This window comes from Balaenoptera physalus (assembly GCF_965194825.1).
Source record: "Balaenoptera physalus genome assembly, chromosome: 17".
NCBI lineage: Eukaryota > Metazoa > Chordata > Mammalia > Artiodactyla > Balaenopteridae > Balaenoptera > Balaenoptera physalus.
This window is the reverse complement of record NC_138895.1, coordinates 84,727,111-84,742,869: the sequence shown is the minus strand read 5'-3', so window position 1 is coordinate 84,742,869 and position 15,759 is coordinate 84,727,111. Positions and strand designations below refer to the sequence as shown.

Below are 15,759 nucleotides of genomic sequence, written 5' to 3'. Positions count from 1 at the left end.
TAACATAAGTGGAATCCTACAGTATTTGTCCCTTCACGTCGGGCTTCTCCCGCTGAGCACCACGCGTTCCGGGCTCACCCCTTTTATGGCTGAGCGACGGCCCATCGTGCGTCCAGACCACATTCATCTGTCCCCTCCTCTGGGGATGGACACGGGGGTTGTACCTTTTGCATGCTGTGACCATCAACGTACGAGTGGCTCTTCAAGTTACTCCTGTCACTTCCTTTGGGTACAGAGGCACCAGGAGTGGAATTGCCGATGATACGATAATCCTGTATTTAGCTCTTTGAGGGACCGCCAGGCTTTTCCATAATGACCGCGCCGTTCGCATCCCCACCAGCAGCGCGCGAGGGTTTCACTTCCTCCACATCCTCACCCGTGAATTATCCTCCTCGTTGGTTAACAGCCATCCAGCGTGCGGCATCTGACTGTTTTCAGTTCACAGTGCCTTAGAGATGAATGATGTTGAACATGTTTTCACATGCTTCTTGGTCACTGCTATATCTTCTTTGGAGAAATTTCTCTTCAAGTCCTTTGCCTTTTTTCCTTTTTTTTTTGTTTTGACCATGCCCCGCTGCATGTGGGATCTTAGTTCCCCGACCAGGGATCAAGCCCGCGCCCCCTGCATTGGGAGCACGGAGTCTTAACCACTGGACCACCAGGGAAGTCCCAGCACTGCTTGTTGAAAAGACTGTCCTTTCCCCATTGAATGGTCTTGGCACCATTGTTGAAAATTTATTGACCATACTTGAGATGGTTTATTTCTGGCTTCTCTTTTCTATTACTTTGGTCTGTGTGTTTGTGTTTTGATTACTATAGCTTTATAATAAGTTTTGAAATCAGGAAATGTGAATCCTTCAAACTTTGTTCTTCTTTGCCAAGGTTGTTTTGGCTATTCGGGGTTCCTTGAGATTCCATGTAAACTTTTGGATGGGTTTTTCTATTTCTGTTTTTTTTTTTAAAGGCCTTTGGGATTTTAACAGGGATTGCATCAGCTCTGTGTATCACTGCCGGTAGTGTTGTCATCTTAACAATATGAGGGCTTACAGTCCATGAATGCATGATGTGTTTTCGTTTATTTAGACCTTCATTAATTTCTTTCAGCAGTATTTTGTAGTTTTCAGTGTATAAGTCTTTTGCCTCCTTGGTTAAATTTATTCCTGAGTGTTGGGCTTCCCTGGTGGCACAGTGGTTAGGAATCCGCCTGCCAGTGCAGGGGACACGGGTTCGAGCCCTGGTCCAGGAAGATCCCACATGCCGCAGAGCAACTAAGCCCGTGCGCCACAACTACTGAGCCTGCGCTCTGGAGCCCACGTGCCACAACTACTGAAGCCCGAGCGCCTAGAGCCCATGCTCCGCAACAAAAGAAGCAACCGCGGTGAGAAGCCCGCGCACCGCAACAAAGAGTAGCCCCCACTCGCCGCAACTAGAAAAAGCCCGCGCGCAGCAACGAAGACCCAGTGCAGCCATAAATAAATGAATGAATGAATAAATAAATAAATAAATTTTTCCCGAGTGTTTTATACTTTTTGATGTTATTTAAATGGGATTGTTCATTATAAATGTATAGTAATGCAGTTGATTTTTGTGTGTTCATTTTATATCCTAAAATTTTGCTGAATTCACTTATTAACTCTAACAATTTTTTTGTGGGTTCTTTACGGTTTTCTACATACAAGATCATGTCATCTGCTGACAGAGATAATTTTCTTCCTTTTTGATTTGGATGCCTTTTAGTCTCTTCTCTATCCCTTCCTCCCTCCCTCCCTCCCTCCCTCCCTTCTTTTCTTCCTTCCTTTTTTTTGCCAAATTGCTCTGGCTAGAGCTTCTAGTACTATGTTGAATAAAAGTGAACAACGGGGATATCCTTGTCTTGTTCTTCATCTTACAGAATAGCTTTCAGTCTTTCACTGTTGAGTATGCTGTTAGCTGAGGGCTTGTCGTATGTGGCCTTTATTATGTTGAGGTTATTCTCTTCCAGTCCTAGTTTACTTGGTGTTTTTATTATGAAAAGGTGTTGAGTCCTGTCAAATCTTTTTTGTATCAATTGAGATGATCATGTGGGGTTTTTTCCCTTCATTCTGTTAAGCTGGTCAATAAACATATTGATCACAATGATCAATCACAATTATATTGATTGATTTTTGGATGTTGAACCATCTTTGCATTCTGAGACTAAATCCCACTGGATCACGAGGTATAATCCTTCTAATAATGCCACTAGTTCAGTTTTATAGTATTTTGTTGAGGATTTACATCTGTATTCATAAGTAATATTGATCTGTAGTTTCCTTTTCTTGTAGTATCTTTGTCTGGTCTTGGAATCAGGGTAAGGCAAGCCTCATAGATTGTTTTGGCTATTGTAACTTAGGAAGTATTCTCTCCTCTTCAGTTTTTTGGAAGAATCTAAGAAGAATAGGTATCAGTTCTTCTTTACATGTTTAGTAGGGTTCACCTGTTTAAACCATCTGGTCTTGGGCTTTTCCTTGTGGGGAGGCTTTTGATTACTGATTCAGTCTCTGCACTATACAGTTGACCCTTGAACAGCACGGGGTTGGGGGTGGTCAGGGGCACCAACACCCCCCATCCCCGGCACAGTTGAAAATCCACATACAACTTTACAGTTATTCCTCCGTATACGCGGTTCCCTGCCAGCTGCTCTTGGTGTGTGAGTCATTTCCTATTGAAACCTGGATGTTTTGGTTGTTATGAGAGTCTGGATCTTATTTAAACCTTCTGTTTCAGCAGGTTTCCTCTGAGTCCACTCCAGCAGGTGGGCAGGTGGGCAGGGGGCGTGCAGGTAGAAATCCTGGTTCCCCACTCGGCCTTCCCTGACCCCTGAGGAGGGGTCTCCCTGGTGGTCCTGGGTGGATGGCAGTACTCGCTTCCCACTCGGCCTCCTCCAGCACCATCCCAGCAGGGTGGGGAGGGACGCCAGGGTCAAGGCTCCCCACTCAGCCTTTGCTGGCCCGGGTGTGACAGGGCCACCCCTTATCTGCACCCACTGACACTTCCAAGGTGCCAACTTCTTCCGCTCCAGGTCAGGATGACGAGGCAGCAGGAAGTCCCAGGAGCCAACCCTGTGTCGCTCCTTGGGTCCCCAGGTCCCTGGTGGCCTGCCTCCTTTCCACCTTTTATGGTCTTCCTACGGTTGTCAGGGTTTTGGTGGTGCTTAGTGGAGGAGTAGGGACAAACATGTCTCCTTCGTCTTCCAGGAAGTGGAAGTCCCTTCTATTTCTTTATTTTGCCGATTTTGACTTATTTTCCCCCAGAAATTGATCTGTTTTATCGAGGTTTTCAATGTATTGGTGTGCCTTTGTGTGTATAACATTCTCTATTGTATCTTGAGCTCTTAACCTTTTCCATCTGTATTTAGTTGGCATTTTCTCGCCTTTTCTCTGGGCTGTCTCGCCCGAGGTTTGCCCATCGAATTGTCCTTTTCAGACAACAGGTCTCACCCTTGGGATCAGCTTCTGTTGCTGCAGGGCCCTGGCCTTGCAGTGGCCTCTGATGCCCTCAGAAGGAGCCCAGCGGGCACCTGGACTGGGAGGGGGCGGCTTGTCCTCTGCACGGCCCCGGCACAGAGTGCTTGTCGTTTATCCTGGGCTAAGCATCTTCTGTGTGATCGTGTAGATTCACCGAAAAGTTGCAGATAGTGCAGAGAAGGGCCCACGCACCCTTCACCCAGGCTCCTGCACTGCTAGTATCTTTTTTTTTTTTAATATCATTTTGGTAAGTGCTGTTTGTTTGTTTGTTTAAAATATTTATTTATTTATTTTTGGCTGCGCCGGGTCTTCGTTGCTGCGCACGGGCTTTCTCTAGTTGTGGCGAGTGGGGGCTACTCTTCGTTGCGGTGCGCGGGCTTCCCATTGTGGTGGCTTCTCTTTGTTGCAGAGGACGGGCTCTAGGCACGCGGGGTTCAGTAGTTGTGGCACGCGGGCTCTAGTGTGCAGGCTCAGGAGTTGTGGTGCATGGGCTTAGTTGCTCTACGGCGTGTGGGATCTTCCTAGACCAGGGCTCGAACCCGTGTCCCCTGCATTGGCAGGCGGATTCTTAACCACGGCGTCACCAGGAAAGCCCTAGTATCTTACATAACTGTAACTGTCTGTCAAAACTAAAAAATTAACATTGGTATGTTACTGCCAACTTAACTTGAGGCTTTGTTTGGGTTTTACCCGGTTTTCCCCTGATTTCTGTTCTCTGTTCTAGGGTATCACGCTGCATTTGGGCGCCAGTTTTGGAGTGAATGATGAAGTGATTGAGGCAGGGCCTCCACGACAGTGGCCAAGAGTAGACGCACTCGAGAGGCCTGCAGAGGGGCCAGTGGTGGGCAGAGGTGGCGAGGGAGGGGGTCTCCAAGCTGGAGAAGGGGGCAGCTTTGGTTTGGGAAGGTGGAAAGGAAGCCAGTGAGTCACCGGGGACGTTGATGGGTCACCCAGTGGAGGTGTTGCTGGCCCCCGAGGGAGGACATGGCCCCCAGGGGAGGGCGGAAATGAGTGGGCGGGACCCAGGTAGAGTGCGAAGGCCAGCGGCCCCTGGGCCACACCAGCATGTGGGGCTGCTGTGGACAAGCCAGACGGAAGAGTCCGGCATGTTGCTGGCCAAGGAGGAGAGGACCCGCAGCCCCACACCAGCTCCTCCACAGTCACCACCAGGCCTGGCGCAGACGGCCAGCGGGGACGTGCCCTGGACAGAGTGGCCCCCGGGAGCCCTGGTGGCTGAGGGGCGAGCGCAGGTGTGCGGCTCAGCGGTCCTCCCGGCCTCGCCCCTGCAGAAGGGCTTCGGGAGGGCAGGCTGGCGCCTTGGGGACAGTCTGTGCCGCGGGCTCTGCCGCCCCCGAGGGGACCAGGACTTTAGAGCCCTTGGAGAGCGAGGGCCGCAGGCGTGGAGTGTGTGGCGGGTCGCTGTAGTCGGAACCTCCAGGTGACCCCCAGAGGCCGTGCCCACACGTTCCTCCTGACGGCGGCCTCTGTTTTCTTTTTGATCATTTTAAGGATTAAAAGCTACCTTGCATTTTTTAATTTGCCTTTCTCTGTTTTAAATGAAGCAGAACATTTTCCCTAATGTTTAAACCCCTTGTGCCTTCTCTTCTGAAAAATACCTGGGGTTTTGTTGTTTTGTTTTTAAGTGATTGTGGAGACATTTTTCCAGTGTGTCGGTTTTCTCTTACTGACTCATGGGAAATTTATAAAATATAAACATGAACATAAAAATATATCATTGTGGGACTTCCCTGATGACGCAGTGTTTAAGAATCCACCTGCCAATGCAGGGGACAGGGGTTTGAGCCCTGGTCCGGGAAGATCCCACATGCCGTGGAGCAGCTAAGCCCGCGAGCCACAACTACTGAGCCCGCGTGCCACAACTACTGAAGCCCGTGCGCCTAGAGCCCATGCTCCGCAACAAGAGAGGCCCCCGCAGTGAGAAGCCCGCACCCCGCAGTGAAGAGTAGCCCCCACTCGCTGCAACTAGAGAAAGCCCGCGCGCAGCAACGAAGACACAATGCAGCCAAAAATAAATAAATCAATATTTTTTAAAATTAAAAAAAATATGTATATCAATTTAAAATATTCTGAATATTAATCTTTTGTCATTCACATTAGTGGCAACTATCTTATTTCAGTTTGTCGTTTATTTTTTCACTTCTTTGTGATGTATCTTTCTCTTTTTAATATTTATTTATTTATGTGTTTATTTATCTGGCTGCACTGGGTCTTAGTTACGGCATGTGGGGTCTTTAGTTGCGGCATGTGGGACCTAGTTCCCTGACTAGGGATCGAACCCAGGCCTCCTGCATTGGGACCACCAGGGAAGTCCCATCTTTGTGATGTATCTTGAGGAACAAAAGCTCTTAATTTTAATGGAAATACTATTATTCATCTCTCTTTACAGTTTGCACCTCTTGTGCTTGTATGAGACCTCCTTCCCCACTGCGTCCTGTGGTCGGATCTTTGCCATTTAGGACCAGTCCAGCTGGAAGTGATTTTGTGTCTGTGTAGGGGACCAGTGTTGTTTCGCCCACACACCTTGCACTGAAGAGCCCCTTCGCCCCGTGGATCTGTCGTGGGCCCCTCTGTAGTTAGGTTTCCTTGGACAGTTGGCATCTGTCTTTCCAGTGAGTCTTCTGCCCATGATCAAGGCACCATCTCTAGTTATACAGGGTTCTCCTTTGATGTCGTTTAATAAAATTCTTTTTCTTTTTTTTTTTGAATTTTATTTTATTTATTTTTTTATACAGCAGGTTCTTATTAGTTATCTATTTTATCCATATTAGTGTATATATGTCAATCCCCATCTCCCAATTCATCCCACCGCCACCACCACCACCCTTGCCACTTCCCCACCACCACCACTCCCCACCCCACCCCCGCCTTGGTGTCCATACGTTTGTTCTCTACATCTGTGTCTCTATTTCTGCCCTGCAAACCGGTTCATCTGTACCATTTTTCTAGGTTCCACATATATGCGTTAATACACGATATTTGTTTTTCTCTTTCTGACTTATTTCACTCTGTATGACAGTCTCCAGATCCATCCACGTCTCTACAAATGACCCAATTTCGTTCCTTTTTATGGCTGAGTAATATTCCATTGTGTATATGTGCCACATCTTCTTTATCCATTCGTCTGTCGATGGGCATTTAGGTTGCTTCCATGACCTGGCTATTGTAAATAGTGAACATTGGGGTGCATGTGTCTTTTTGAATTATGGTTTTCTCTGGGTATATGCCCAGTAGTGGGATTGCTGGGTCATATGGTAATTCTATTTTTAGTTTTTTAAGGAACCTCTGTACTATTCTCCATAGTGGATGTATTAATTTACATTCCCACCAACAGTGCAAGAGGGTTCCCTTTTCTCCACACCCTCCCCAGCATTTGTTGTTTGTAGATTTTCTGATGATGCCCGTTCTGACTGGTGTGAGGTGATACCTCATTGTAGTTTTGATTTGCATTTCTCTAATAATTAGTGATGTTGAGCATTTTTCATGTGCCTCTTGGCCAACTGTATGTCTTCTTTGGAGACATGTCTATTTAGGTCTTCTGCCCATTTTTTGATTGGGGTGTTTGTTTCTTTGATATTGAGCTGAATGAGCTGTTTATATATTTTGGAGATTAATCCTTTGTCTGTTGATTCGTTTGCAAATATTTTCTCCCATTCTGAGGGTTGTCTTTTCGTCTTGTTTGTAGTTTCCTTTGCTTTGCAAAAGCTTTGAAGTTTCATTAGGTCCCACTTGTTTATTTTTGTTTTTATTTCCATTACTCTAGGAGGTGGATCAAAAAAGATCTTGCTGTGATTTATGTCAAAGAGTGTTCTTCCTATGTTTTCCTCTAAGAGTTTTATAGTGTCTGGTCTTACATTTAGGTCTCTAATCCATTTTGAGTTTATTTTTGTGTATGGTGTTAGGGAGTGTTCTAATTTCATTCTTTTACATGTAGCTGTCCAGTTTTCCCAGCACCACTTATTGAAGAGACTGTCTTTTCTCCATTGTATGTCCTTGCCTCCTTTGTCATAGATTAGTTGACCATAGGTGCATGGGTTTATCTCTGGGCTTTCTATCCTGTTCCATTGATCTATATTTCTGTTTGTGTGCCAGTACCATATTGTCTTGATTACTATAGCTTTGTAGTATAGTCTGGAGTCAGGGAGTCTGATTCTTCCAGCTCCGTTTTTTTCCCTCAAGACTGCTTTGGCTATTCGGTGTCTTTTGTGTCTCCATACAGATTTTAAGATTTTTTGTTCTAGTTCTGTAAAAATGCCACTGGTAATTTGATAAGGTTGGCATTGAATTTGTAGATTGCTTTAGGTAGTATAGTCATTTTCACAGTATTGATTCTTCTAATCCAAGGACATGGTATACCTCTGCATCTGTTTGTGTCATCTTTGATTTCTTTCATCAGTGTCTTAGAGTTTTCTGAGTACAGGTCTTTTACCTCCATAGGTAGGTTTATTCCTAGGTATTTTATTCTTTTTGATATGTAAGCAAATGGGATTGTTTCCTTAATTTCTCTTTCTGATCTTTCATTGTTAGTGTATAGGAATGCAAGAGATTTCTGTGCATTAATTTTGTATCCTGCTACTCTACCAAACTGATTGATGAGCTCTAGTAGTTTTCTGGTGGCATCTTTAGGGTTCTCTATGTATAGTATCATGTCATCTGCAAACAGTGACAGTTTTACTTCCTCTTTTCCAATTCGTATTCCTTTTATTTCTTTTTCTTCTCTGATTGCCATGGCTAGGACTTCCAAAACTATGTTGAATAATAGTGGTGAGAGTGGACATCCTTGTCTTGTTCCTGATCTTAGAGGAAATGCTTTCAGTTTTTCACCATTGAGAATGATGTTTGCTCTGGGTTTGTCATATATGGCCTTTATTATGTTGAGGTAGGTTCCCTCTATGCCCAATTTCTGGAGAGTTTTTATCATAAATGGGTGTTGAATTTTGTCAAAAACTTTTCGTTTAATAGAATTCTTGCTTGTCTTATCTTTGTCAGATTTATTCCTGTCACATTTATTATTATTATAAAGAACATGTTTTTAAATGTTATCTTCTCACTGTTCATTGGTGTATGGACATACAGTTTTTAATATTGATTTTGTTTCCAGCAACCTTGTTAAACTATATTAGTAATTGTAGTAAATCATCCGTAGGGTTGATTCTCTTGGGTTTCTCTACATAAACAGTCATATCTTTTGAAGTAACGACCATATTTTCTTCCTCTGAGTTTAAATGCCTTTTCTTTCTTTTTCTGCCCTGCCTGTAAGTCCAGTGTGATATTGACTCGTCATGGCCGTGGGCTTCCAGCCATGCCCCTTGGCAAGTGAGGCTTTCTGGAAGGTTCTATATTAAGCTAAGGAAGTTCCCTTCTATCACTAATTTGCTAAACTTTGAATTGATGCTGAATTTTATTTTTTTTTTAATTTATTTTTGGCTGTGTTGAGTCTTCATTGCTGCGCACGGGCTTTCTCTAGTCGGCGGCGAGTGGGGGCTACTCTTTGTTGCGGTGTGCGGGCTTCTCATTGCGGTGGCTTCTCTTGTTGCAGAACACGGGCTCTAAGCACGCGGGCTTCAGTAGTTGTAGCATGTGGGCTGAGTAGTTGTGGCTCGCGGGCTCTAGAGCGCAGGCTCAGTAGTTGTGGAGCACGGGCTTAGTTGCTCCACGGCATGTGGGGTCTTCCCAGACCAGGGCTCGAACCCATGTCCTCTGCATTGACAGGTGGATTCCTAACCACTGCACCACCAGGGAAGTCCCTAAATGTTCTCTTGTCATCCAATTCTGGTCAGGGTTTGGTTCTAAGATTATTCTGGTCCAGTAAACTAAGTTGAGAAGTATTCTCTGCTTTCCTTTTCTGTGGACCAGTTCATGTAAGGTTGAAATGATGCAACTCTTGAATATGTGGTTGAACTACCAGTGAAACCCTGGGCTGGAGCTTTCCTTATTTTTTAACTACTGATTCAAATTCCTTTATGGTCATAGGAATGTTCATTCAGGTTTTATGTCAGTTCTTGTCAGTTTTTCTAGAATTTGTAGATTTCATCTGCTTTTAGATTCATTGGCATAAAGTTTGTTCATTGTATCATCTTGATATCTTTTTTGCTTTCTGCAGCGTCAGCAGTTTAACAGCACTTTTGTCATTCCTAATACTGTTCTTATGTTCCCTTTCTCTTTATTTCCTTCCCTCTGCTTTCTTTGGGTCATTTTGGTGTTTTCCTTCTAACTTTTGAGGTACATCCTCTTTGCTAATAACATAAGCCTGTAAGGCTGAGGACTTCTCTCCAAGTGCTGCTTTAGCTGCATTCCACAAATTTTGATGGGTTGTTTTGGTGTTATCATTTGGTTCTAAGTATTACCTAATTTCCATTGTTTCTTGTTTGACCAATGAATTATTTAGCAGTGACTTTCTTAATTTCCAGCTCTGCGGGGGGTATTGTGTGGTTGGTTGGTTTTGCCCCTTCCTCAGTGACCTTGGTCTAAGGGGGATGTCGGGCCTTTGAGACCTGAGACTAGCCCTGTGTCCGCCACGTCTCTGCATAGATTTTCCTCCATCATTTCACTTTCTCAATAGCTCTCAGACGATTTGAGAAAGTTCTTTACGCTCTAGCCTAGGTTTCGGTTGTTCTTGGGAGGACAGCTAGTTCAGACCAGCTGTCTCTAGTAGGAAGGTCAGTCAGATGTGAACCCCACGCGGGATTTCACATTTCCTAGTAGCCACCTTAAGAAGGTGAAACAGAAACAGGTGAGATGAGTTTATTTGACCCAGCAGATCACAAACGTCAGCGTGCGACCAGGGAGGAAACCTCTGTGCCGCCTTTTACCTGGTGCCCCCTGTGCGTTGCCCCTGTCGCAGGCTCAGAGCAGCCGCGGGGCTCGTGGTCACCGTGGGACAGTGCAGGTCCAGTGCCCTCTAGCCATCTCTCTATGTGCAGCCTGGTGCTGGGCCCTCTCCACCCAAAGGTCCTTCCTGTTCCCTCTACCTGCCCGGACCCCCCTTATTCCCCAGGAGACCCCGAGGGGCAGCCCTGCGTGGCCCCAACGTCTCCATGTGTCCCTTTTAAGTGTGCACCAGCAAGGGCGGGGCCACTGGGTTCCGGATCGTGTCACTGGCCAGGCCCAGGGCAGAGGGCCGTGTGGAAGGGAGGGAGAGAGGGAGGGAGGGAGAGAGGGAGGGAGAGAGGGAGGGAGGGAGAGCAGGCGTTGGCCTGAGCCTGCCTTCTGCTTGGGGGCAGGGCTGGTCTGCCCAGCACAGGGACGGGCTGCTGTGGTGGTGCAGGGGCGCTCAGGGGCTGTTGCCTGCCTGTCTTCGCGCCAGCCCCCAGGCTCCAGTGTGAGGGGCGTCTAGTCCCTTGGGGGCAGCCGGGAGCCCGGTGCGGGGACAAGAATGGGGTCATTGCCCAGATCCTGCTCACAGAATGGGTACACGCCCCGTGGGGTCCTCGGCCGGCGTTGTCCTGGGTGCTGGGAGCAGAGCTAAGATCCGGAGTCGGAGGGCACGTGCCCGGGGAGAGGTTACGGCGCCCAGGAGGAAGTGCTCTCGAGGCTGTTGCCGTACATTTCCAGTGGCTGTGCTGGTGGGCACCCTCGAGCTGCTCAGGCACCGGGGCTGCTTTTAAACTCCCCCCTGGGTGGGTTTGACAAGGACTCTGCTTGCAGTGGCTCCCCTCTGGGTCTGTCTCCGGCATATCGCCGGTCCCCGGGCCCAACATGAGGCTTGCTACACCTGGCTCTCTCCTGCTGGGTCGTGCCCCCTAAGCCAGCTGTTGGGGGTGGGGAAGAACAGGACCCCCTCCCCTAGAAGAGCCAGGCAAGACGTGGGCACACAGCCCGGCTGCAGAGTTGGGCCCTGCAGCCCCAGTCCTGGGGGCAGGAGGGCCGAGGAAAGGCAGGCCTTGGGCCTGGCGGGCAGAGCTGAGGCTGCCCGTCGCCCCGAGCTGCTCGCAGGCCGCCCCCGCGGGGCGTAATCAGCACCGTGACAGCTGTGGCGGATCAGGCGTGCAGCCGGCCTCCACCCTGGGCCCCCAGGCCTAGCGCCCCCCACCCTGGTCCTCTGCCAGGACGGGTGGGCTGTGGTCAGGAGGAGGAGTTAGCGCCCTGAGAATCCCCACCTCAGCCTGGCAGGACCCTCAAGCCAGGCCCCGCCCTCGGTCCAGGCCCAGGGCCCGGCTGGGCGGTGCTGGTACAGCCAGGGCGGTGCCCTCGACCCTTGGGCTGCTCAGGGGCATGTTCTTGGCGGGTGGGGTGTGGGCCGCGGGGCCACTCTGGCCTGAGGGCCTCAGTCCCCCAACAGGAAGCCTTTGGCCCAAGCCCCACCGGGCGGAGCAGGCAGGGCCACCCCAGTGGCACAGGGGCCTCCACTGGCTTGCCCAGCCGCACCCCTTCTCCCCGCAGTGCAAGAAGAAGCACACGCTACTGTGTCCCGACTTCTCCCGCAGGGGCGTCTGCCCCCGGGGCGCCCAGTGCCAGCTGCTCCACCGCAACCAGAGGCACCTCAGCCGGCGGGCAGCCACAGCCCCGGCCCCGGAGCCCAACACCACGCCCCCCAGGAGCAGGGCTTCCACCAGCCACGGGCCCAGGTGACGGGGACAGTGGGCGCTGCATGTGTAAGCGCGGGGTGGGGGGTGGTCAGGAAGGAGCCCCCCCCCCCCGCCGCCACCCAGCTCTGTGGGCTTCAGACCCCAAAAGAAACCTCAGTCCAGAGTCGATCAAGTGACCTTGAGGTGCCCCACCCACTGCTCCCCAGGCTGGGCGGAGCCAAGGGCATCCCTGGCCCAGACCAAGCTGTGCAGGGCTGCCCAGCCCCCGCCCTGGGGAGGAAGGTGGGGGCTTCTCAGCTGCCCCCCACAACTCCCCAGGAGAGGGAGGGTCCCAGGTGATGCTCACGGCTGGGGCCCCTGTTGTGCTCACCCCCCTGTGAGTGTGGGAGCCCGTGTGGACTAGGAAGGCTGCAGAAGGTGAGGACAGGGTCAGCGTGGCGTTGCTGCAGGCCCTGTAGCGCCGCCAGCCTGTCCTTGGGCCGAGGGCCAGCCTTGAACCCGCACGGCCATGCCTGATGGCTGCCTCCGGGACAGGCAATATACAGGTGGCCGGCCAGCCCCCCCGACGCCCGCCTGCCCCACGGCCGCCCACCCTCACGCCTCTGCTCCCCTTCCTTTCCCGCAGGAAGTCCTTGGCCACCCAGCGCCCCACCAGGCAGACGTCCAGCTCCCCCACCTCCGCGGCAGCCGGCTCGGCCTCCCCGCCGCCTTCCCCACGGCTGTTAGCTGCAGCCTCGGCCTCTTCCTCCTCTGTCTCCTCCCGCCCCTCCCCCCCATCCTCCCCCTCCCGCCCCTCTCCCTCCTCCCCCTCCGCCTCCCTGCCGCTGGACCAGGAGGAGCTGTCTCTGCCGGAGGAGGCTGCCTCGGCGGGGACGGGCTCCGGCAGCCTCTGCAAGCTGCCCTCCTTCATCTCCCTGCAGTCCTCGCCAGGCCCAGGAGGCCAGCCCAGGGCCCCGACCCCCAGGAGCAGCCCCACCAAGGACTCAGGTAGGCAGCCCGCCCGCCGGAGCCCAGCCTGCACTCTTGGAGTGCCCGCCTCAGACCCACTGGGTCAGAATCTCTAGGCGGGGCCTGGATGGTTCCGGAGAGCTGGCGTGGGCCGGGCGCTGCTGTGCCCTGTCCCCGGCTTGGCAGGTGTGCACCTGCGGGGGCCCACAGGGGCAGGGCCGGCGAGGCGCGAGCACAGCAGCGCCGCCTGCACAGACCGCCCCAGCCGAGGGCTGATTTAATTAGAAAGCACCCATTTCTGTTAATTTGTTCTGGAAGATCACTGCACGCTCCTGGAGAGAACAGATGTTCCCTCTCCCCCGATGAACATTTGGGGCTTGGTAAATGGCTCCACTCAGCCTTGTTTAGGAGAGAAAAGAGGACTTTATGGCTGCAAACGACCCTTTCTGTAAACATTTTACAGCTCTCTGCGCGTTTGAGTGACGATAAACCCCACGCAGCTCGGCGGGCTGCAAATTTGCGACCATACGGCTATCATTTTATTGTCATATTTCACGGTCGTAACGTTAATGGAAGACGCTTGCTGCAGCCTTTTCTAACAGCTCGGCTGAGCTCACTCACACGCCTGCTCAAGCCCCCGCGTCACGGGCGCCAAGCTGCGGCCAGGCCCTCCACCTGCCCACCCGGCCTGGCTGGTCACCAGCTCCTTCCATCGGGACGACACACTGGGGCATGGGAGGAGGGAGCAGACAGCCCGAGGCAGCCACCTTTGAAAATTCTTTTTTTTTTAAGTAAGATAAGGAACCCTGCAGCCAGCCCCAGAATCAGGGGAAGCAGGCAGGGTGGGTGAGAGGCTGCAGACCCCCACTGGCCTGGGGGACCCCATCAGCCTCCTTCCCTGCTCAGGCCTTGCCGACCTTCCGGGAGCTGGAAGGACAGGCAGAGGGGGGCCGAGGCCCTCGGGCAGAGGCTGGTGGAGTCTGCAGGCGGGGGCCCTGGCTGGCTGGGCTGACCTCTAGGCACTGGCTTAGCTGAGACGGTGACTGGGGTCCTCGGCCCTGAGGTGGGGTCCCAGGAGGAGAGGCGGGCTGGCAGGGGGCACGTGGACAGTGCCGTGCCGATGGGCAGCCGCACGGAGGCGTCTGTGGTCAGCGGGCTGCTGGCCTGGAGTGTTCACAGGAGGGGAGGGGCATTGGCACCCAGTGAGCGTGGGCCACACAGGGCAGGAGCCTGCTCTGCTGTGGGAAGCCTCTCCCGCCCCGCCCCTCCTGCCCCCGGCACGTCACCCTGCACAGGGGCCTCAGCCCCGCCCCTCGCCCAGCAACTGCTCGCACCCACCCTGGCTTTTCACGTCAGGGGCTCCGTCTGGCAGCCTCAGACTCGTCCCGGTGCGAGCCTGTGCTGTGTCTGCGTGCAGGCCGCCTGCACCTGGTGTTTATAGCTCAGCCTGCAGACTGCTGTGGCTCCCGCCGTGACCCACCCACTCCCCAGGGGCTACCGCACCTGGCAGGCCTCTGCTCCCCCACCCAGGGGAGCTCTCAGCCCCACAGGCCAGGCCTGCACCCTGCTAGACGCCGGACCCCAGGGAGGGCAGTGGGTGGTGGACGAGAGGACGAGGGTGTCAAAGCCCCTCTCCCCATGGCTAGCGGTCCCTGACCCAGAAGCTTTGGGAGGCGGGGCATTCCTCCTGGCTGGGGGGCTCCTGGTGCCTGACCTTTGCCCCTCTCTGGAACAGGGAAATCGCTGCACATCAAACCCCGTCTGTGAGGGCCCAGGGAGCCGGCCCACGCCTACCTCAGCCCTTCATCCCTGGAGAGGAAGGAGGCTCTGCCCGCCACTGCCCCAGAGGAGGGACCGCTTGCCACAGAGCGCCCCCCGGGGGCTGCAGGGCCGTCGCTCTGCCCGCCTGGCTCTCAGCCCTGTGTGATCAGTGCCCAGGCCTCGCCTCCCTCGGGCTGGGCTCCACCCACCCGCCCAGCCCTGGGTCCTCAGCCTTGCCCCGAGGGGTGCCTGGCAGGGCTCGCCCCCAGGCCCGTCCCCTCTGTGAGTGTGGCAGCGGCCATGCGATGCACGCCCCCCCCCCCCGCCTCCCCCACCCCCCGGTCCTTCCACAGGCCTCCTGCCCAGGGAGAGAGTGCCAGGCAGGCCTCCCTGGCGGGCATTTTGTGTTCAGCAATAAAGGTTCTGTCCTGTGTCTGCGTGGCTGTCCTGACTGCCACCCCACCGCTGCCCGGCCTGCTGAGCACGGCTCGGGTGGGCGCACACTACCCAGGGGCCCCAGAGCCTCCCCAGGGTGACCTGGAGGCCTGAGATGGAGGGGAAGGTGAGGGGCAGGCCACAGACCCCCCTCCAGCGGCCCCCACTCATTCTCCACCTGCCCGCCTGGCCCTGGCGAGGCGGAGGCACAGCCCTTCCGTGCCTTCGGGCAGGAACGTGGGCCACTTCCCTGCCGCCCCAAGATGGCTCAGAGGGCTGGGGCAGCCTGTCCCCGACGGCTAGGCCAGTGTGATTTGTGGCTGGGAGAGACCCAGGAGGGGCCTGGCTACACGTTGGATGCCACAGCCTGGGGCCAGAGGACCTGCCCCAAGCTGTCACCAGGCCTGGGACAGGGCAGCCCGGGGGAGGAGGCAGCGTCTCTGGCCCCAGGGCCTGGGGAGCCCCGGCTGAGGGCACGGGGGCCTCGGACAGGGTCTGGCCCCCTGCTGGATGCCACTGCCCAGGCGTAGAGGGGTGCGTGGCCGCCCAGGGTACTTACCCCTCACCCCCAGCGAAGTGAGCTG

At 53.1% G+C, this 15,759-nt stretch overlaps 1 protein-coding gene across 2 annotated transcripts in view; it reads left to right on the top strand.

The window, feature by feature from the left end:
- Positions 1 to 14,882, top strand: part of ZC3H3 (zinc finger CCCH-type containing 3) — an 82,798-nt gene extending 67,916 nt beyond the window's left edge. Inside the window, exons 10-12 of one of the 2 annotated variants that reach the window (XM_082433495.1) lie at positions 11,886 to 12,070; positions 12,657 to 13,018; positions 14,715 to 14,882. In XM_082433495.1, coding sequence (XP_082289621.1) covers positions 11,886 to 12,070; positions 12,657 to 13,018; positions 14,715 to 14,746 — 579 coding nt within the window. In that variant the 3' untranslated portion in view covers positions 14,747 to 14,882. Of the gene's footprint in view, positions 1 to 4,209; positions 6,652 to 11,885; positions 12,071 to 12,656; positions 13,019 to 14,714 lie in introns of those variants that run through there. The other variant, XM_082433496.1, reaches the window with a different exon arrangement.
- The last annotated feature ends 877 nt before the right edge of the window (positions 14,883 to 15,759 follow it).